A 19286-nucleotide genomic window follows, 5' to 3' on the forward strand; every position below is an offset into this window, starting at 1 on the left:
GATTTAAATTGTTGATTTACCTGTAGAGAATGTTTGGTGTCTTTGGATGGTAATGAGAGAAGTGGCAGAAAGAGGTCGCACATTTCCTCCGTTTGCAATGGGATGCCACCACGTAACAAACCCGGAAAGGGGGTGGTGTGTGATGACAGTCTTGATTATGCTGAAAGGGTAGGAAGGGGAAACTGAGTTTGTTAGTCGCATCATCCTGGAAATGGTGGAACATGAAGGTTGGCTGATGGAGAAGCTCAAGATTCTGGGAGGCATTGAAAACGGAGAGAGAAACCATGCAGAAAATTGGTTGAACTCTGCCAACTACCATGGGCATCCTCAGTAGTGCAAAAGATAAAACTTTGGAAGCTCTGGTGTGAAACAAATAAGACAGTGACAGAGTGAGAAAATGCTCACTCAGGGTGTGGGGAAGAGGTAGTCAAGGTATCTGCGGGCCTTGTGTTTATAATGAAAGGTTTTTGATAGCCTACTGCTAGAAAAGGAGACAGAAATTGAAGAGAAGGGATGGACCAAGTGAAAAAGCGAGAGAAAATTGAAAACTGGATGCAATATTGAAGAAGTTTTCCCATTCAGGGCACGTGCAGGACATAATGTCATAAATGTACTGGAAGAGTTGAAGGAGCAGCCTGAATAGGACTGGAACAAAGAACATTTTATAAAAAGACAGGCATTTCTAAGGCCCAGAAGGGTACCCATAGCAATACCTTCTATTTGGAGGAAGTGAGGAATTAAAAGGAGAAACTTAGTAAAGTTTTACAGGCAGGAGGGTGGGAGTGGATGGTACTGGTTGAACCTCTTAAGGAAAAAGCAGTGAATCCTCAGATTGCCTTAGGGATGGGGATGTAGAAAGGCTGAACATTCATGAAGAGGAAACAGTTACAGCCAGAAAACTAGAAAATATTAAAAGGACACGAAAGTAACAGAATTGTCACTGATGTAGGTTGCAAAATACTATATAAGCAGAGAAAAGAATGGAGCTGAAAATGTGTTGCTGGAAAAGCGCAGCAGGTCAGGCAGTATCCAAGGAGCAGGAGAATCAACGTTTCGGGCATGAACCCTTCTTCAGGAATGGAGTCAAGACTAGAAGAAATAAGGCAGGAATAGGTTGAAATAATGAGTTGACTGGGGTGTCTTGGGAAATGTATTGATCTTGGGAAGGGAAGTAAAAGCAAGTTGCATGGGAGTCGGGAAACAGCAAATGGGAAGCCATAGACTGAAGAACAATGTAGGAAATTAGGTCAATGACTTTCTAGAAACAAATACTTGATGTTTGATGGCATGATCATGGGCCTGGGAGGTTTGAGAGAAATAGGAGGCATTGGGAGTTTGGAGTCGAGATTAGAGTCGTGCTGGAAAATCACAGCAGTCAGGCAGCATCAGAGTAGCAGGAAAATCGACGTTTCGGACAAAAGCCCTTCATCAATATTTCGAGAAACATCGATTTTCCTGATCCTCGGATGCTGCCAGACCTGTTGCGCTTTTCCAACACCACTCCAATCTGGACTCTAACCTCCAGCATCAGCAGTACCCATCCCTGCCTATTGGGAGTTTGGAGTCAGCCTTTGCAAGGTATGGTTCAGAAAACAGCAGCAGTCCCTTTGTCAGCAGGTCTAATACCTATGAATTTGTTCTGTCAGTCTGACAGAAGGTCAGAGAAAGACAGGTTAGAGTTCTTGAGGGCACCAAAGTAACTGAGACGTTTGCTCTTATATCAACAGTTCTCAATGAGGTAACTGAAACAGAGTATGAGGCCAGAGGGAAGGGTCCTGGTGGAAAAGAGGAGGGAAAAGGGAGAAATATTTATGGTGGCAGAAACAAAAAATTTCAAGGTAACTGACAAAAACATTATAGGAGGGAAACAGTTTTTTTAAAAAATACTTAGTAAGTTATGATAATATGGAATGCAGTAACTTTCATAAGGAATTGGGTACTTAAGGGAAAGAGCAGGAAAGTGAGGCAAACTGGAAAGCCAGTGCAGTTATGATGGATAGTATAGCTTCCTTCTGTGCTACAAAATTCTATGAATTGACAAGCACAATGTGCATAGGGACTTCACAAAAGGATAATGTGGTCTTTCCATCTTTCTCACACACCCACCTTCTCAGCATGGATGCCATGCACATTCACGGTACCCATGACTCATCACTGACTCAAGCCTCAACCCACCAAGTATGAAAGTGAAGTGTGACAACTACAACAGATGCCTCTTGTAAATGAATTGGTTTATTGGTCTTCCTTAATTTAATACATCACAGGGCTATGATGACCACTACACACTTTCACTAAAGAATCTGTTCTTCAGGATGGTGGAGAAAGGACATCCAATATATCTGCCACCTTCATGTTATGGGTTCAAAAATTGAACCAGATCATGTAAAATGTTACAAAATGTGACCTCTACATAAAAGATCACAGTATGCTCTAAAGATTCAGTGCAATGTTCCTGTAACAGTGTCAATACTCAATTCCTTATTTTGTGCAATTGCAGTTACATAAACCAACATAGAATCAAGCTTAACTTTGTATTTTTAAACATTAAGACTACAACAGAACCAAACCTGAAAAACACCTGTACAAATCCATGTGCATAGTACATGGACTATATACAAACATTATATACAGTGAATCACAGACATATTGCTGCAGATATTCCTATGGCTCTGAGTTCAAACAGCAGTAGCTCTCTTTTCCAAAAATCAAATGTGAAGCATTACTCAAAGGGTAGATACAGAAACACACAAAATAGCAGCAGAGCCTGAGGGAGATCAAGGCCTATTTGCTTCTCTCTTGAATTTTGGAATTTAACCCATTGGAACAAAGCGAATTCTAATTTTTTTTTAAAATGGACATCAAGGCCATTGTTTTTAAATGCACCTTCTCTTTTGAGTTTATTTTTATACAAAAGCAATGCTTCTCTTCTCAATTTCTTTTTGTCTTTTCACAGTGAACATTACCTACTCCTGAGGGGCAGCTAATGCAAATTCTCACCTTGTGAAAGGAAGGCAAAGACCAATGTTATCTGCGACAAGTCCTTCTTCACACAGTCCCCTATATCACTTATTAACAAGACTGCTGCAGCAACTAAAATTGGTAGTCAATCAGTACACTCTTTCTCTGGATCTCAGGGAGACAGAGTATCTGCACTATCAGTTCAGATTAATGACGGTTGCAGCTTATATTAACTGCGGTTTGCAACATCAAGCAGTTCAATCACATCTTTAAGACCATGTAACGCCACAAGATTCTGGACGCCCTGAAGTTCAACAGGCACCCTTGAATCAGGGCATCAGTGCATTGTCTTCTGACTAGAGGTACTACTAGATGATTTGAGATTGGATTGACTATTTCTTTGTGACAATTTATCCTTTGACATCAATTACAGTAAACCAAGACCAGTTGTGTTTAACTGGCAGACCAAACAAATTAATAAAAAATATACTATTGATCAGGATTTTTGATATCAAAAATCAGAAGACGCCAGATCTAGGAAAGCCGAATCCACAAGACAGAAGCAAATGGTCGACCCAATAAACAATCAATAGATCACAGTCTATAGATGCTGATCTCCGGAAGGCACTACTAAAAGGTTAATAGATGATTATCCCATACCCATGGAAGAGCATGTCTATTTTAGCATATAGCAACATTGGCATAACTGCCACAATATGTACTAAGTTACCAATTATCCCTACTTTAGGAAAGGATTAAAATAGCTTCAAGACAGGGTCGGAAGAATTCACAGCCAGTAAAACTGCAATTATAGCATTGATAATACAAGCATAGACTAAAAAGATCACCCAGCAGCTTCCATTCATTTTAAGTTCTTTAAAATAAAAATGCTGTGTGGTCAAATGACCAACTTGGAAGAGATTCAAAGCATAATGAAGCCACAATACTAAGCTTAGAAAACTCACAATAAAATATGTCAAATATAAACTGACTAGATGAGTTTGAAAGAATGTAATTAAGGAGATGGCACAACCCACCAGTACTATTGAAACTTCTGAATCGATTGTTACATTTCTATAATTTCAGCTAGCAGTTTTCATATTTTAAAGATCTCCACCAGGGTTGTGCGCTTTATTCGGTGGATAAATAACCAGCACAGGATTTGTCACATGTCAAGTGATATTTAAGATGAAGGATCACAGATCTCTTGCATGATCCATTTTGCTGATTTCCGACATACTCCATGAGACATTTAAAAACTCACTGTGCTCTTCTGCCCAAGCTCTGCAGGTTGTTCACAGCATAACGATTCTGTAGTGACACTTAAATCAATTATTAACAAATCTAACAGTGGTTGAAACTCAGTGAAATCCAAATAGATTGCCCACAAATCAGGTCGGTAAAACATCTTTGGATCAGAACAGTCCGTGGCATAGAGGCCAAATAGTCACTATGCATTTTTATTTGAAGAAGTGTAAATGTAGTGGCGGCCATGCTGATATACTATGAAGATTCTACAACTGGTCTGTTTCTCAGTACAGTGGATTATTAGGCACTGTAATGGCTGCCATTCAGACTTGAAAGAGTTTGATTCTGGAAACATGTTCCAGCAGGCACCTAGTGCAGAAAACCACCTTTTTGTCAAAATTGCATCCTGCATTTGGGTTTGAAAATTCAAGAATTCTCTTGTACATAAATTACAATTTTGCTCTTTTCAGTTAGATTCTGAGAAGGGAATATAAATTAACACAAAAACTGACACTTTTCAGTGACATTTGACACAAAGGGAAAAGGGCATGAGCCTCCCACATCATTCACACATAACAATGCATTTTACTCAAACTTATGACTGGGCAAAAAGTAAAAATAAAATTAGCTTTTGTAATTAACGAATTAACTTTTTAGTAAATGGTACTTAGACCAATACATTAAAGCATTTGTTTGACAAAAGTTTAAATAAAAAACACCTTAGAGCAGATCAAGTTTCCATGAATCGCTCAAGGCATCAAATTGTTCAAGAAAACTAGATGATTACCTTCAGTGTTTAATGGCCAAACAGAAAGAGGTGAAGATACTTGCAATGGAATGGAGACAATGCAAGATGTAGAGTTCTTAAAATCTCAAGATATTTTACAAAGCCTCCAGAGATTGTAAAAAGCGAGTACGGATAGTGTAATTTTTCCAAACTACAGGACGGAATAGATCACCCAATATTTCAACTGCTTGAATTCCTTGACTGTGGTAATCTGCATAGATCAAAAGTCACTTCTGACAGGATGCCCCAACAGAGTTTTGCAGGATTCAGGGTTGCCACCCTTTGAGGTGTGTCAGCTTGGAGCTTGGAGTCAACGAGGTAAGATTTCTCTTCATTCTTTGCTCTCAGTCACTACTGATAATAGCACAGTGATGTCATCTGGCTTTCCACCTACAAAAGAAATTGCATTTGAATGTTGAATTACCAACGGTGGTAAATAGTCTGACTGAAGGGTATCAGATGTCACAGGGTTTCAGTGGGTGCTCCAGTTTCCTCCCACAGTCTAAAGATATACAGGTAGATGGAGTGACCATGCTAAATTACCCAGTGGTGTCCAGGAATGTGTACGCTAGGTGGATTAGCCATGGTTAAATGCAGGATTAGAGTCTAGGTAGGTTGCTCTTTGGCAGGTCAGTGCAGATTCAATGTGTTGAATGGCCCTTAACTGCACTATAGGGATTTTATGATCTGCACGAAGACATTTGTATCTCAGAAATTAGAGCACAGCCATTTCAGTTCATTGTGTTAAAATACTGTATATTCTATTTCAGATCCACAAAGGCTGATGCCACACATTTTCCAGCTCTTTCCTCCTTCGTTAGGGGAACATCTCAAAATAAAAGAAACTTCAGTCCAAAAAGAAGTCAGACCCCAATGACCATACAAAGTGTGTTGGCTCACACTGCCAGGTGAAACAGCAAATAATTTATGTTTACAATATTAGGTTTTAGATTGTTCAGAATGGTGGATCAATATTTGGGCGAGAAGTCAGTCCTCAAACCACACTCTACTGTCCCACCATGATTTCATGATAAAGATAAACTGGGGGAGCTATGGGATAAAGTAAAAATGTGACATCCCAGCCACAGACCTAAAATATAAACAATCAAAACCATGAGGCAGCAGGAATATATAAAGATAAGCAGTTCCAGCACTTTAGCTTAGAGATTTACTTATATTTGACATTCCAAAAATGGCGTTTTTCATTCTAGTTTACATTGTTCACTAGAGAGGGTATGATATTGAAGAATACAGCAGAAATGCAAGTCATTCTTCACTTGTAACCTTCATCTGCACAGGACCAGAGATCCATGCGATTTAACACAGTGTAAAATGAGTAAAAGAATTAAATCATCATGCAAGCTCAGGTCAAAAACAATACTTTACCTTGGACATTGAGTCCATTTTCACAGGCATGCTGTGCGAAGGGAGACATATAGTTTGGGTCATATGCCAACTGTTGTGCCCGTTTAGCTAAGCTTTTCACTGTTTCATTCAAGCTTTGGTAACTTGAGTCCTGTAACAAAATGTTACCATAAAGTTCAATACAACTTCAGCTCCTGTACATAAATGATAAAAAACTGCACGCTTTTCTTTTTCATTTCGCTTCTGAAATTATAAATTCCTAAGCCTTAATTTATTACAGGCTAGAGTTTTACTCATTTTAAGCTTGAAATTTTATTTTCATAAAATCCATTGCATTATGACAGAAATGTTCAAAGCCACCAGGTGTCACACAGAACTGAATGTTCATTTTGGGCAGGAAACAGCAGCCAAAATAAACAAAATAAAAAAACTTCAGTCCAAAAAGAAGTCAGACCCCAGTCCTGATCTAAAATACTGGATAAAAACAGTCACTTATTGATCAGAAACATTTTAATCAACTGAAAATGGTTCTGGGTACAAGTCCCACTCCAAGATTGAGAACAAAAATCAAGACTGATACAATAGTGCAGTAATGAGCGTGTTAAACTGAAGCCTTGTCCTCTTCCCAGGTGGAAGTAAAAAAATTCCATTACAACCTTTCGAAAACATGGGTAGGAGAGTTTTCTCCAGTATTCGGGCTAAATATGTATCTTTCAATCGACATCATATTGCTATGTTTGGGAGTTGGCGTGTGCAATTAGTTGCTACATTTCCAATAGATCGTGTTGCATGAGTACTTTAATAGCTATAAAGCATTTTGAGACATTCAGTGGTTATGAAGGGCAATTTAAAGGCACGTTTATCTTTGTTTGGCCATCTAAATATCACCTCCATAATTATAGAATCCCTACAGTGTGGAAGCAGGCCATTCGACCCATTCTGTACACACAGATTGCCCAAAGAACACCCCACCCAAACCCATTAACCCACCCTATCCCTGTAACCCTCCTACATTATCGATGGCTAATGCACCAAGCTTGCATATCCCTGGACACCATGGGCAAATTAGCATAGCCAATCCACCTTACCTGCACATCTTTGGACTGTGGGAGGGGAAAAGGGAGCAACACCATGCAGACACTGAGTACGTGCAAACTCCACAGCAAGGAAAGAAAAAATAGCTGGTGACTAAGTGAAAGAATCTAACAGACATGCAGACGTACAGAAAGATTAGTCATGGAGAATCTGACAAATGTGGTCTTACTGCAACTATTCTGCAACTGGTGAGACCATTATCTGGAGTACGGAAAGCTGCTTTGGTCTCCTTTTCTAGAGAATCTCTAACAGCCTATTCCAGACACTCGCCAGTCTGAGAGAGAAAGAATTGCCTCTTCAGATCCTTTTGTACCTCTCCCCTCTCACCTTAAACCTACGCCCTGTAGTTTTAGAGCCCCCTACTGTAGGGAAAAGCTGTCGGCCACCTAACTTATCTATGCCTCTCGTGATTTTATAAATCTCCTAAGCTCCAGGGAAAATAGTCCCAGCTATCCAACCTCTTCTTATAACTCAAAAGATCCTGTCCAGTAGCATCCTAATAAATGTTTTCTGAGCAATTTTCGAGTTTAATAATATCTTTATTATAGAAAGGTAACCAAAACACTCTCAGTACTCCAAATGCGGCCTCACCAACATCATGTACAGCTGCAACAAGATGTTCCAACTCCTATACTCAATACTCATCGACAGTGCATCACCTACGAACTTAGAAATGATGCCCTCAGTTCCTTTGACCAGTTAGTTGTGGTCCCTGCGGAACTCCACGAGTCCCCAAGCTGTCATGCTCAGACAGACCCCTTTTTCTCTAATCTCTGCCTGTCAGCCAACCCTCTATCTGTGCTGTACCCTTAACACCATGGGCTCAGCAACCTCCTGTGCGCACTGTCAATGGTCTTCTGGAAATCCAAATCGATCACATTCACTGACTGCCTTCTTCAAATAACTAACAGATTTGTCAGTCATGGCCTCCCCTTGACGAAGCCATGCTAACTCAGTTCTATTTTACCACGCACTTCTCATTATGCCACAATCTCATCTTTAAATACAGACTCTAAAATCAAGCTCATCGGCCTACAGTTTCCTGTCTTCTGCCTCCCTCCCTTCTTAAGGGTGTTACGTCAGACATTTTCCAATCCTCTGGGACCCTCCTGACTTCAGCGATTCCCAAAAGACTCAACATTATATAGTCCTTTAAACCTACCTGCCATTCAAGACGACACAAACTTCCCAGAAATAGAGAACCAAGTATTAATGAGGAAGAAAAAAGAAAATTAGCAACAGTTCTTTTTAATGTAAAAAAAGGAAATAATGCTGGAAATATTACTGCGACTAAAAACAGAAAAACCTCAAGATCCTGACAATCTAGATCCCAAAGTAATAATGGAAATGGCTATAGAAATATAGTGGATGAATTAGTTTGCAACATCCAAAATTATGTAGATTCTGGATTGGAGGGTGGCAAATGTAACTCCACTTTTTAAAAAAGGGAGAGGAGCAAGAAAATAGGGAATTAAAATGTTGTTAGCCTACCATCAATAGTAGGGAAAAAGCTAGATTCTATTCTAAAGAATTTAGTAACAGGGCTCTTAGAAAACATCAGTGGGATTAGACAAAATCAGCAGAGATTTCTGAAGGGAAATCATGTTTGACTAACCTACTGGAGTTTTCTTTTGAGGAAATAACTAGTAGAGTACACAAGAGAGAATCAGTGGATGTAGCATTTTTGGATTTTCAGAAAGATTTTGATAAACCCTAACACAAGAGGTTAGTGTGCAAAATTAAAGCAGATGAGATTTTTCAAAGATATATTAGCATGGATTAAGAATTGGTTAGCAGACAGGGAATAGTCCGAATAAATGAAATGTTTTTGGAGTGGAAGGTGGTGACCACTGGTGTAAGCGTTTGGGCCACAGCTATTCACAACATAGATTAAATGTTTGGAGGAGGAAATCAAATATAATATTTCCAAATTTGTTAATGATACAAAACTAGGTGAGATTGAGAGAGGCGATGAGGATATAGAAAGGTATCAAGGCAATTCAGTAGAGTGAGTGGACAAATAATTGGCACAGTCTGAAGTTATCCGCTGTGGCAAGGAAGACAGAATGATGGAGTATTACTTTTTTAAACGGTGATAAATTGGAAAATATTAATATCCTGGTTGCATTAGTCACTGGAAGTAGGCATGAACAGGCAGCAAGCAATTTGCGTACTGGTCTTTATTGCAAGAGAATTTGAGCACAAGAAAAAAGGATGTCTTAACTAGAGCTATGGGCCTTGAATGAAACCATACCCAGAGTAGTATTTTGGTCTCCTTACCTAAAAAACATCATTGACTGAATGCAATGAAGTAACACCTGAATGATCACGGAGATGACAGGAGAGAGATTGGGTCAACTAGACCCATCTTCACTGGGAGTAGGAAGAATGAGAAGGGAACTCAAACAAATACAAATCTGAAAGGGCTGAACAGACTATACACAAGTACCCTGGCATATGTACAGGCTGGTCAGAGGGCTGATCAGTAGCAAACAGAATTCAATCTGGATAAATGTAAGGTGATACACTTGGTCAGACAAATAAAGCAATGGAGCACAGGTTGAACAGAAGGACCAGGGAAGCACTGAGGATCGAAGGGTTGAGTTATTAGGACATATAGATAAAATGTTTAAGCAAGCATAAGCAAGGTACAGTTTATGAACAAGGTAGCTATGCTGGAACTGTATAAAAGTTTAGTTAGGTCACAGCTGGAGTATATGTGCAATTCTGGAATCCACATTATGGGAGAGACATTACTGCACTGGAGAGAGTGCAGAGGAGATTTGCTAGGATGCTGCCTGGGCTGAAGAGTTTTAGTTATGAAGAGAGGTTCCGACACACAGGGGGTCGTCTTCCTTAGAAAAAAGGAGATTGAGAGGGGACACAATTGAGACGTATAAAATTGAGGGGCATAGACAGGGGGGAGAAAACTTTTCTCCTTGATAGAGGAATCCATGGCCAGAGGCCATAGATGAAAGGGGCAGAAGGTTTAGAGAAGATGTGAGGAAAAACCTTTCTGCCCAAGGGGAGGTAGGAATCTGGAACTCATTTCCTGTAATGGTGATAGAAGTAGAACTCCTCATTGCATTTATGAAGCATTAAGAAATGGATTTGCAATGCCAAGGCTATGGGTCAAGTGCTGTAAAGTGGGATTAGAATAGTTAGGTGGTTGTTTTTCTGAGCTGTAGATCTCTAGGATTCCAGCACAGTCACTGTTGATCTTCTCCATCGGCTCCACATTCCTAAGCACTGCAGGATGCTGGGATACCTGAAGATTCGAGGAAGTAGCTCACCAACAACTTATCCAGGGCAATAAAAAGCTGGCCTAGCCAGCAACACCCATATGACATGGACAAATTTATCAAAAGAAAATTGCCATATCCCTTGATATGGCAGCCTCAAAACTCTATTGCAGCTTGAAACATATTAACAATGAAGGATCCACAGACCTTCTAGGGTTGAGAATTCTAAAGATTCACACGGTGAAATAGCTCCTCAACTCAGTCCTGAATGATTAAGTCTTTATCTTAAGACTGAGCCCCCATGTTCCAGATTCCTCAGCCAGGGGATAGAGTCTCTCAGCATCTATTCTGTCATAGACCTTCAGTACTTTATATGTTTCAATGAGATTACCTCATTCATCTAAATTCCAGAAAATATAGACCAATTTACCCAATATTTCACAGTCATACAGCACGGAAACAGACCTTTCGTCCCAAACAGTCCACGATAAACATAATCCTGAACTAAACTCATCCTACCTACCTGAGCTTGGCCCATATCCCTCCAAACCATTCTTATTCATTTACTTCTCCAAATATCTTTTAAGATTGTAATTGTACCCATATCCACTACTTCCTCGGGAAGTTCATTGTACATGTGAACCACCCTCTGTGTAAAAGAATTTGCCCCTCATGTCTTTTTTTCAAAATCTCCCTCCTTTCACCTTATCAATATGCCCCCTGGTCTTGAAATCTTCCACCCGAGGGAAAAGACAACTACTATTAACCCTACCTATACCTTTCATTATTTTACAAACTTCTATCAGCTTACCTTTTACGCTCCAGTGAAAGAAGTCCTAGCCTTTCTTTATAACTCAAACCTTCTACGCTGGCAAATCTCTTCTGAACCCTCTCCACCACAATAATATCCTTCCTATAACTGGGCCCTATTCCACAGGGGCCTCACCAATGCCCTGTACAACCTCAACATTACTTCCCAACTTCGACACTTAAAGAACTGAGCAATGAAGACAAGTGTGCCTTTTTAACCACCTCATTTATGTGATGAAAACCTCAAAGAATTATGCACCTACACCCCTAGGTCCCTTTGTTCTACGACAATACCCAAGACTCTACAATTAAAATGTTTAACCTCTACACTTCTTTGTTGTACCAAAATGCAATATCTCTTAGGAAAACTCTCTTATCCCCAAAGACAATGCAGTGAACCTTGACTGCAATGCCTCCAAACAAAGTATGTTATTTTTGAGATATGGAGACCAGCAAAGTGTGTCATGGACCTATGAACAATACTGCACACACTCTTTAATTAGGAAGCAGAGCTGTTGATAATGGGAATGGTAAAACAGAAGATAGAACTGAAGAAATATGCATGATGAGATGTAGATGCTGTGAACATGCACCTCCTCTCAATACACAATGTAATCCTGTCTCTTTTACTTCACTATTTGCCAGGGTGTGCAAGCCCATGAGCCACTGGAAGAACAACTATGCAATGAAGATGCACTACCACTTAAGCTCACTCTTCCAGCTCAGATATTGAAGCTATACAGACTTCACAAGCCAGGAGTGACAGGAGCATGCAATGATATGCCTGGCATTAATGCACCAGGTTCAGGATGAAGGAACTACTTGAGCCAGCTCACTTGAGGGTGAGTTTACATGTTTGTTCCAGAGAATTTAGACCATGAGCGCCAAGGCACCATAAAATGCTACAGAACACAGACGTCCAATTCCAACTTGGTACAGGACTTTTCTCACAGCTTGGACTCCATCCCTTCCAATATGGATGGAACATTCACCTTAGGAGGAGAAAGTGAGGACTGCAGATGCTGGAGATCAGAGCTGAAAATGTGTTGCTGGAAAAGCGCAGCAGGTCAGGCAGCATCCAAGGAGCAGGAGAATCGATGTTTCGGGCATGAACCCTTCCTGAAACGTCGATTCTCCTGTTCCTTGGATGCTGCCTGGCCTGCTGCGCTTTTCCAGCAACACATTTTCAGCTCGGAACATTCACCTTAGTCAGCACAAATTCACCATGATGAAGCTTCTCTTGACGAATCTGACAGTTTCATATTCAGGCATATTAACACCATAGAGGCCAAGTGCCAAAAAAGTAGCTATTTTTCCTGTTTTGCTAATCAACTCACTTGGTGATGTTAATACATACCCCTGGAATCGGTGGAAACCTAGAATAGTCCAGGCCCTTCAGTCTCGATGTTGTGCCAATCTTTTACCATAATCTAAGATCAAACAAGCCTTTCATTTTACTATCATCCATGTGCCTATCCAAGAGTTGTTTAGATGTCCATTATGTATCTGAATCTATCACCACTGCTGGCAGTGCACTTCACCAATTTCTGTGTAAAGAATCAACCTCTGACATCTCCCCTAAACCTTCCCTCCAATCATCTTAAAATTATGCCCTTAGTCACAGCCATTTCTGCCCTTTGGAAAAAGTCTGACTATTCACTATGACTCGCATCATCTTGTACACCTCTCACCCTTCTTCGCTCCAATGAGAAAAGTCTTAGCTCCCTCAATCTTTTGTCATAAGACATGTCCTCTCGTCCAGGCAGCATCCTGGTAAACCTCTTCTGCACCCTCACTAAAGCTCCCTTCCTCTGACACGATGACCAAAACTGAACACAATATTCCAAGAGTGGTCTAACCAGAGCTCTAGAGACCTGCAGCATAACCTCGTGGCTCTTAAACTCAATCCCCCTGTTAATGGAAGCCAACACACCAAATGCCTTCTTAATAACCCTATCAACTTGTGTGGAAACTTTGAGGGATCTATGAACATGGACCCCAAGATCCATCTGTTCCTCCACACTGCCAATAATCCTGCCTTTAAGCCTGTATTCTGCATTCAAATTCAACCTTGCAAAGTGAATGACTTCACATTTTTCCAGGATGAACTCCATCTGCCACTTCTTAGCCCAGCTCTGCATCCAGACAATGTCCCATAGCAACCTACAACAGCCCTCCATACTACCCACAACTCCACCAAACTTTGTGTCATAAGCAAACTTACTAACCTACCATTCCGTTTCCTCATCCATGTCACTTATAAAAATCACAAAGAGCAGAGGTCCCAGAACTGGTGAATACTTTCCATCTACTACCACCTTCTTCTATGGGCCAGCCAATTCTGTTCCAGACAGACAGACAGACTTTCCTGTATCCCATGCCTCCTTACTTTCTGAATGAGCCTGCCATGGGGAAACTTATCAATCACCTTGCAAACATCCATGTACACCACAACCACCGCTCCACCTTCATCAATGTGTTTTGTCACACCCTCAAAGAATTCAGTAAGGTTTATGAGTCATGACCTGTTCCTCACAAAGCCATGCTGCATATCTCTAAACAAGCTATGCTTTTCTAAATAATCATAAATCTGGTCTCTCAGAATCCTCGCCAATACTTTGCCCACCACCAATGTAAGACTGACTGGTCTGTAATTCCCAGGGTTATTCCTATTCCCTTTCTTGAACAAGGGAATAACATTTGCCACCCTCCAATCATCCAGTACTACTCCAGTGGACAGTGAGGACACAAAGATCATTGCCAAATGTACAGCAATTTCTTCCCTTGCTTCCTGTAGTAACTTTGGGTAGATCCCATCTGGTCTTGTGATTTTTTTCAGCACATCTTCCTTTCTAACATCAACCAGTCAAGCATATCAGCCTTTTGCGCTTTCCTCACAAACAACAAGCTCCATCTCAGTAGTTGAAAGTGAGGACTGCAGATGCTGGAGATTAGAGTCAAGATTAGTGTGGTGCTGGAAATGCACAGCAGGTCAGGCAGCATCCGAGCAGGAAAACTGACATTTCGGGCAGGAGCCCTTCACAATGAACGGAGGGCTCCTGCCCAAAATGTTGATTTTCCTGCTCCTCATATGCTGCCTGACCTGCTGTGCTTTTCCAGCACCATTCTAATCTTGACTCCATATATCAGTAGTGAATAACGAAACAAAGTATTCATTAAGGACACCTCCCCCACCCCGCTCCCAACCCCCACCTCCTCCGAATCCAGGCACAAGTACCCTCCACTGACCCTGATCAACCCTACCCTCACTCTGGCCATCCTCTTGTTGCTCACTTAATTGTAGTATGTCTTACGGTTTTCCTTAACCCACCCAGGGGGACTTGAACACAGGTCTTTAAATCCAGGGGTAGGGACGTACAACTGCACCACAAGAGCCTGTATGGAAAATCAGCCATTGCTATTCATTGCCAGTCAGATTAGGTTGTGCAGGGAACAAATTGGAACTAGAAAAGTCAAAGAACAGGTTGCGATCTCTCCATGAAATTGGCCTGTTCCCTGCGGCATTCCTCACTTTCTGAATGACAAATGATCTGAAATGATAAGCTGTCAAGTACACATGCATAAAGATAACACAGCTTAGATGTTTTTCTATGTAAAACAACCCATGCAGAAGAAATTACTAGTAGACAGGCAGGAGGCTGGAAGCTGGATGAACACAGCAAATCAGGCAGCCCCTGGCAGCTTAATGTTCCAGGAAACAATGCTACAGGAAGGATAGAAAGATAGGCAAGAGAGGAGGGGGAGTGGCATTTTTAATAAGGGATAGCATTGCAGCTGTGCTGAGGGATGATATTCCTGGAAATACATCCATGGAAGTTATTTGGGTGGAACGGAAAAATAAGAAAGGGATGATCACCTTATTGGGATTGTATTATAGACCCCCTAAGAGTCAGAGGGAAATTGGGAAACAAACTTGTAAGGAGATCTCAGTTATCTGCGAGAATAATAGGGTAGTTATGGTAGGGGATTTTAACTTTCCAAACATCGACTGGGACTGCCAGAGTGTTAAAGGTTTAGATGGAGAGGAATTTATTAAGTGTGTACAAGACAATTTTCTGATTCAGTACGTGGATGTACCTACTAGAGAAGGTGCAAAACTTGACCTACTCTTGGGAAATAAGGCAGGGCAGGTGACTGAGGTGTCAGTGGAGGAGCACTTTGGGACCAATGACCACAATTCTATTAGTTTCAAAATAGTGATGGAAAAGGACATACCAGGCCTAAAAGTTGAAGTTCTAAATTGGAGAAAGGCCAATTTTGACGGTATTAGGCAAGTACTTTCGAAAGCTGATTGGGGGCAGGTGTGCGCAGGTAAAGGGATGGCTGGAAAATGGGGAGCCTTCAGAAATGAGATAACAAGAATCCAGACAAAGTATATTCCTGTCAAGGTGAAAGGAAAGGCTGGTAGGTATAGGGAATGCTGGACGACTAAAGAAATTGAGGATTTGGTTAAGGAAAAGGAGGAAGTATATGTCAGGTATAGACAGGATAGATCGAGTGAATCCTTAGAAGAGTATCAAGGCAGTAGGAGTATACTTAAGAGAGAAATCAGGAGGGCAAAAAAGGGAACATAAGATAGCGTTGGCAAATAGAATGAAGGAGAATCCAAAGGGTTTTTACAAATATATTAAGGACAAAAGGGTAACTAGGGAGAGAAAAGGGCCCCTCAAAGATCAGCAAGGCGGCCTTTGTGTGGAGACACAGAAAATGGGGAAGACACTAAATGAGTATTTTGCATCAGTATTTACTGTGGAAAAGGATATGGAAGAGATAGAATGTAGGGAAATAGATGGTGACAACTTGCAAAATGTCCAGATTACAGAGGCAGAAGTGCTGGATGTCTTGAAACGGTTAAAGGTGGATAAATCCCCAGGACCTGATCAGGTGTAGCCGAGAACTCTGTGGGAAGCTAGAGAAGTGATTGCTGGGCCTCTTGCTGAGATATTTTTATCATTAATAGTCACAGGTGAAGTGCCAGAAGACTGGAGGTTGGTAATGTGGTGTCACTGTTTAAGAAGGACGGTAAAGACAAGCCAGGGAACTATAAACCGGTGAGCCTGACCTCAGTGGTGGGCAAGTTGTTGGAGGGAATCCTGAATGATAGGATGTACATTTATTTGGAAAGGCAAGGACTGATTCGGGATAGCCAACATGGCTTTATGTGTGGGAAATCATGTTTCACAAACTTGATTGAGTTTTTTGAGCAAGTAACAAAGAAGATTGATGAGGGCAGAGCAGTAGATGTGATCTATATGGACTTCAGTAAGGTGTTCGACAAGGTTCCCCCTGGGAGACTGGTTAGCAAGGTTGGATCTCACAGGGTACAGGGAGAACTAGCCATTTGGATACAGAACTGGCTCAAAGGTAGAAGACAGAGGGTGGTGGTGGAGAAGGGTTGTTTTTCAGACTGGAGGCCTGTGACCAGTGGAGTGCCACAAGGATCAGTGCTGGGTCCTCCTACTTTTTGTCATTTACATACATGATTTGGATGCGAGCATAAGGGGTACAGTTAGTAAGTTTGCAGATGACACCAAAATTGGAGGTGTAGTGGACAGCGAAAAGGGTTACCTCAGATTACAACAGGATCTGGACCAGATGGGCCAATGGGCTGAGAAGTGGGAGATGGAGTTTAATTCAGATAAATGTGAGGTCCTGCATTTCGGAAAAGCAAACCTTAGCAGGACTTATACACTTAATGGTAAGGTCCTTGAGAGTGTTGCTGAACAAAGACCTTGGAGTGCAGGTTCATAGCTCCTTGAAAGTGGAGTCGCAGGTAGATAGGATCGTGAAGGCGGCGTTTGGTATACTTTCCTTTATTGGTCAGAGTATTGAGTGCAGGAGTTGGGAGATCATGTTTTGGCTGTACAGGACATTGGTTAGGCCACTGTTGGAATATTGCGTGCAATTCTGGTCTCCTTCCTATCAGAAAGATGTTGTGAAACTTGAAAGGGTTCAGAAAAGATTTACAAGGATGTTGCCAGGGTTGGAGAATTTGAGCTATAAGGAGAAGCTGAACAGGCTGGGGCTGTTTTCCCTGGAGCGTCGGAGGCTGAGGGGTGGTTTACAAGAAGTTTACAAGATTGTGAGGGGCATGGATAGAATAAATAGACAAAGTTTTTTTCCTTGGGTCGGGGAGTCCAGAATTAGAGGGCATAGGTTTAAAGTGAGAGCGGAAGGATATAAGAGAGAGCTAAGGGGCAACTTTTTCATGCAGAGGGTGGTATGTGTGTGGAATGAGCTGCCAGAGGAAGTGGTGGAGGCTGGTACAATTGTAACATTTAAGAGGCATTTGGATGGTATATGAATAGGAAGGGTTTGGAGGGATATGGGCCAGGTGCAGGCAGGTGGGACTAGATTGGGTTGGGATATCTGGTCGGCATGGAAAGGTTGGACCGAAGGGTCTGTTTCCATGCTGTACAACTCTATGACTCTTATTACTCTATAAGCTCTTCATCATATTTTCCAGCACCATACTTTTTGACTCTGATCTCCAGCATCTGCAGTCATTACTTTCTCCACAAATGGGATTTATGCTCACCAGAAATGAGAGCCATGATGACAGCCTGCAAAAGAATGTGGCAATCAGTTTTAAAAATACTTAAAATTGCACAGGCATCCCTCCATCTCTGTGGTCATAGAATAAGAATAATCTGCAATTTTACAAATCCATCTCAAGCACAATGAAATCACTTTAAGACATGCATTTTGTGTTGGCAGAAATATCAGGTGTTCTTAGGTCAGTGCAGTTAATGAACAATGCTAGAACATCAGTCATTCATGCCACATTCAAATGGAAAGTTCCCATCTTGAAATTACTTGAAAAAAAATCTTGAGTTTGAATACATAAGTGCCCAGTCAATTTAAAGTTCAAAGTCTTCGATGACACAGGTCACCAGTCAGTTTAAAATTCAACAGCCTTCACCCCACTGAAGTCATGAGGTTTGTTTTGAGAACAGAGAGACCGGTCCCTATGAAAGGCAGCTCTGAAAGCAACCTAACAGCTGCGAAAAAAAAACCAAATCAAATCAAAAGGATTCTAGTTCAAAGGATTGTTGCAAAATTTAGTCTCACACAGCATGTTGAGAAATACAACAGACTCTGGGGATATCATTCCTGACTATCCTCCACTCTCTATACATCGATATTTGACAAGATAGAAGAGTTCAAATTCTGGGTTTAACAGCAAGAATGTTGAGCAGGATTGTTAAGGGTACAAAAATAATGAATCAGCCATATGTCCCTGAAATCACTCAAATCAGCACCTCAGACAACAAATCTAAGAGAACAATCCTAATACAATAATGAGTTTGAAGTTCAATGAGGGGTTCGGGGCATTCAATTTTAGTGTTGGAGGAAGGAGGGACAAATTGGCATAAACTATGAGAGAGCTGTGAATTAACTGGCTGCAGAATACTGTACCTTCAATTTTCGTAACTGTTGCAAGATCATGTAGTCTGACATGTTGTCAAAGAGCCCATCTGTTGCCGTAAGAATGATATCACCCACTTCTACATTGAACATGGAACCTTCTGCTGCTTCAGGGCTGCAGTATACAAAAAAAATCATGAGCACCGCGGATGAGTAGAGATATTTCGAGGCTCAAATATATCAAACATATCAAAAACTAGCAGACTGTGACCCCAGCTGTTCATAATACACATTAATGATTTGAACGAAGGAACTGAATGCAATATCTCCAAATTTGCAGATGACACTAAGCTGGGTGACAACATAAAGAGGATGCTAACAGGTTGCTGGAT

At 41.1% G+C, this 19286-nt stretch overlaps 1 protein-coding gene across 1 annotated transcript in view; it reads right to left on the reverse strand.

The window, feature by feature from the left end:
• Positions 1–2210: 2210 nt before the first annotated feature.
• LOC132830208 (protein phosphatase PTC7 homolog) overlaps positions 2211–19286 on the reverse strand; it is a 100176-nt gene continuing 83100 nt past the window's right edge. Inside the window, exons 4-6 of the mRNA XM_060847737.1 lie at positions 18946–19069; positions 6380–6509; positions 2211–5383 (exon numbers count right to left, since the gene is read on the reverse strand). Of these exons, the coding sequence (XP_060703720.1) occupies positions 5325–5383; positions 6380–6509; positions 18946–19069 (313 nt within the window). The 3' untranslated portion in view covers positions 2211–5324. The remainder of the gene's footprint in view (positions 5384–6379; positions 6510–18945; positions 19070–19286) is intronic.

Source organism: Hemiscyllium ocellatum, chromosome 31, assembly GCF_020745735.1.
Source record: "Hemiscyllium ocellatum isolate sHemOce1 chromosome 31, sHemOce1.pat.X.cur, whole genome shotgun sequence".
Taxonomy (NCBI): Eukaryota; Metazoa; Chordata; class Chondrichthyes; order Orectolobiformes; family Hemiscylliidae; genus Hemiscyllium; species Hemiscyllium ocellatum.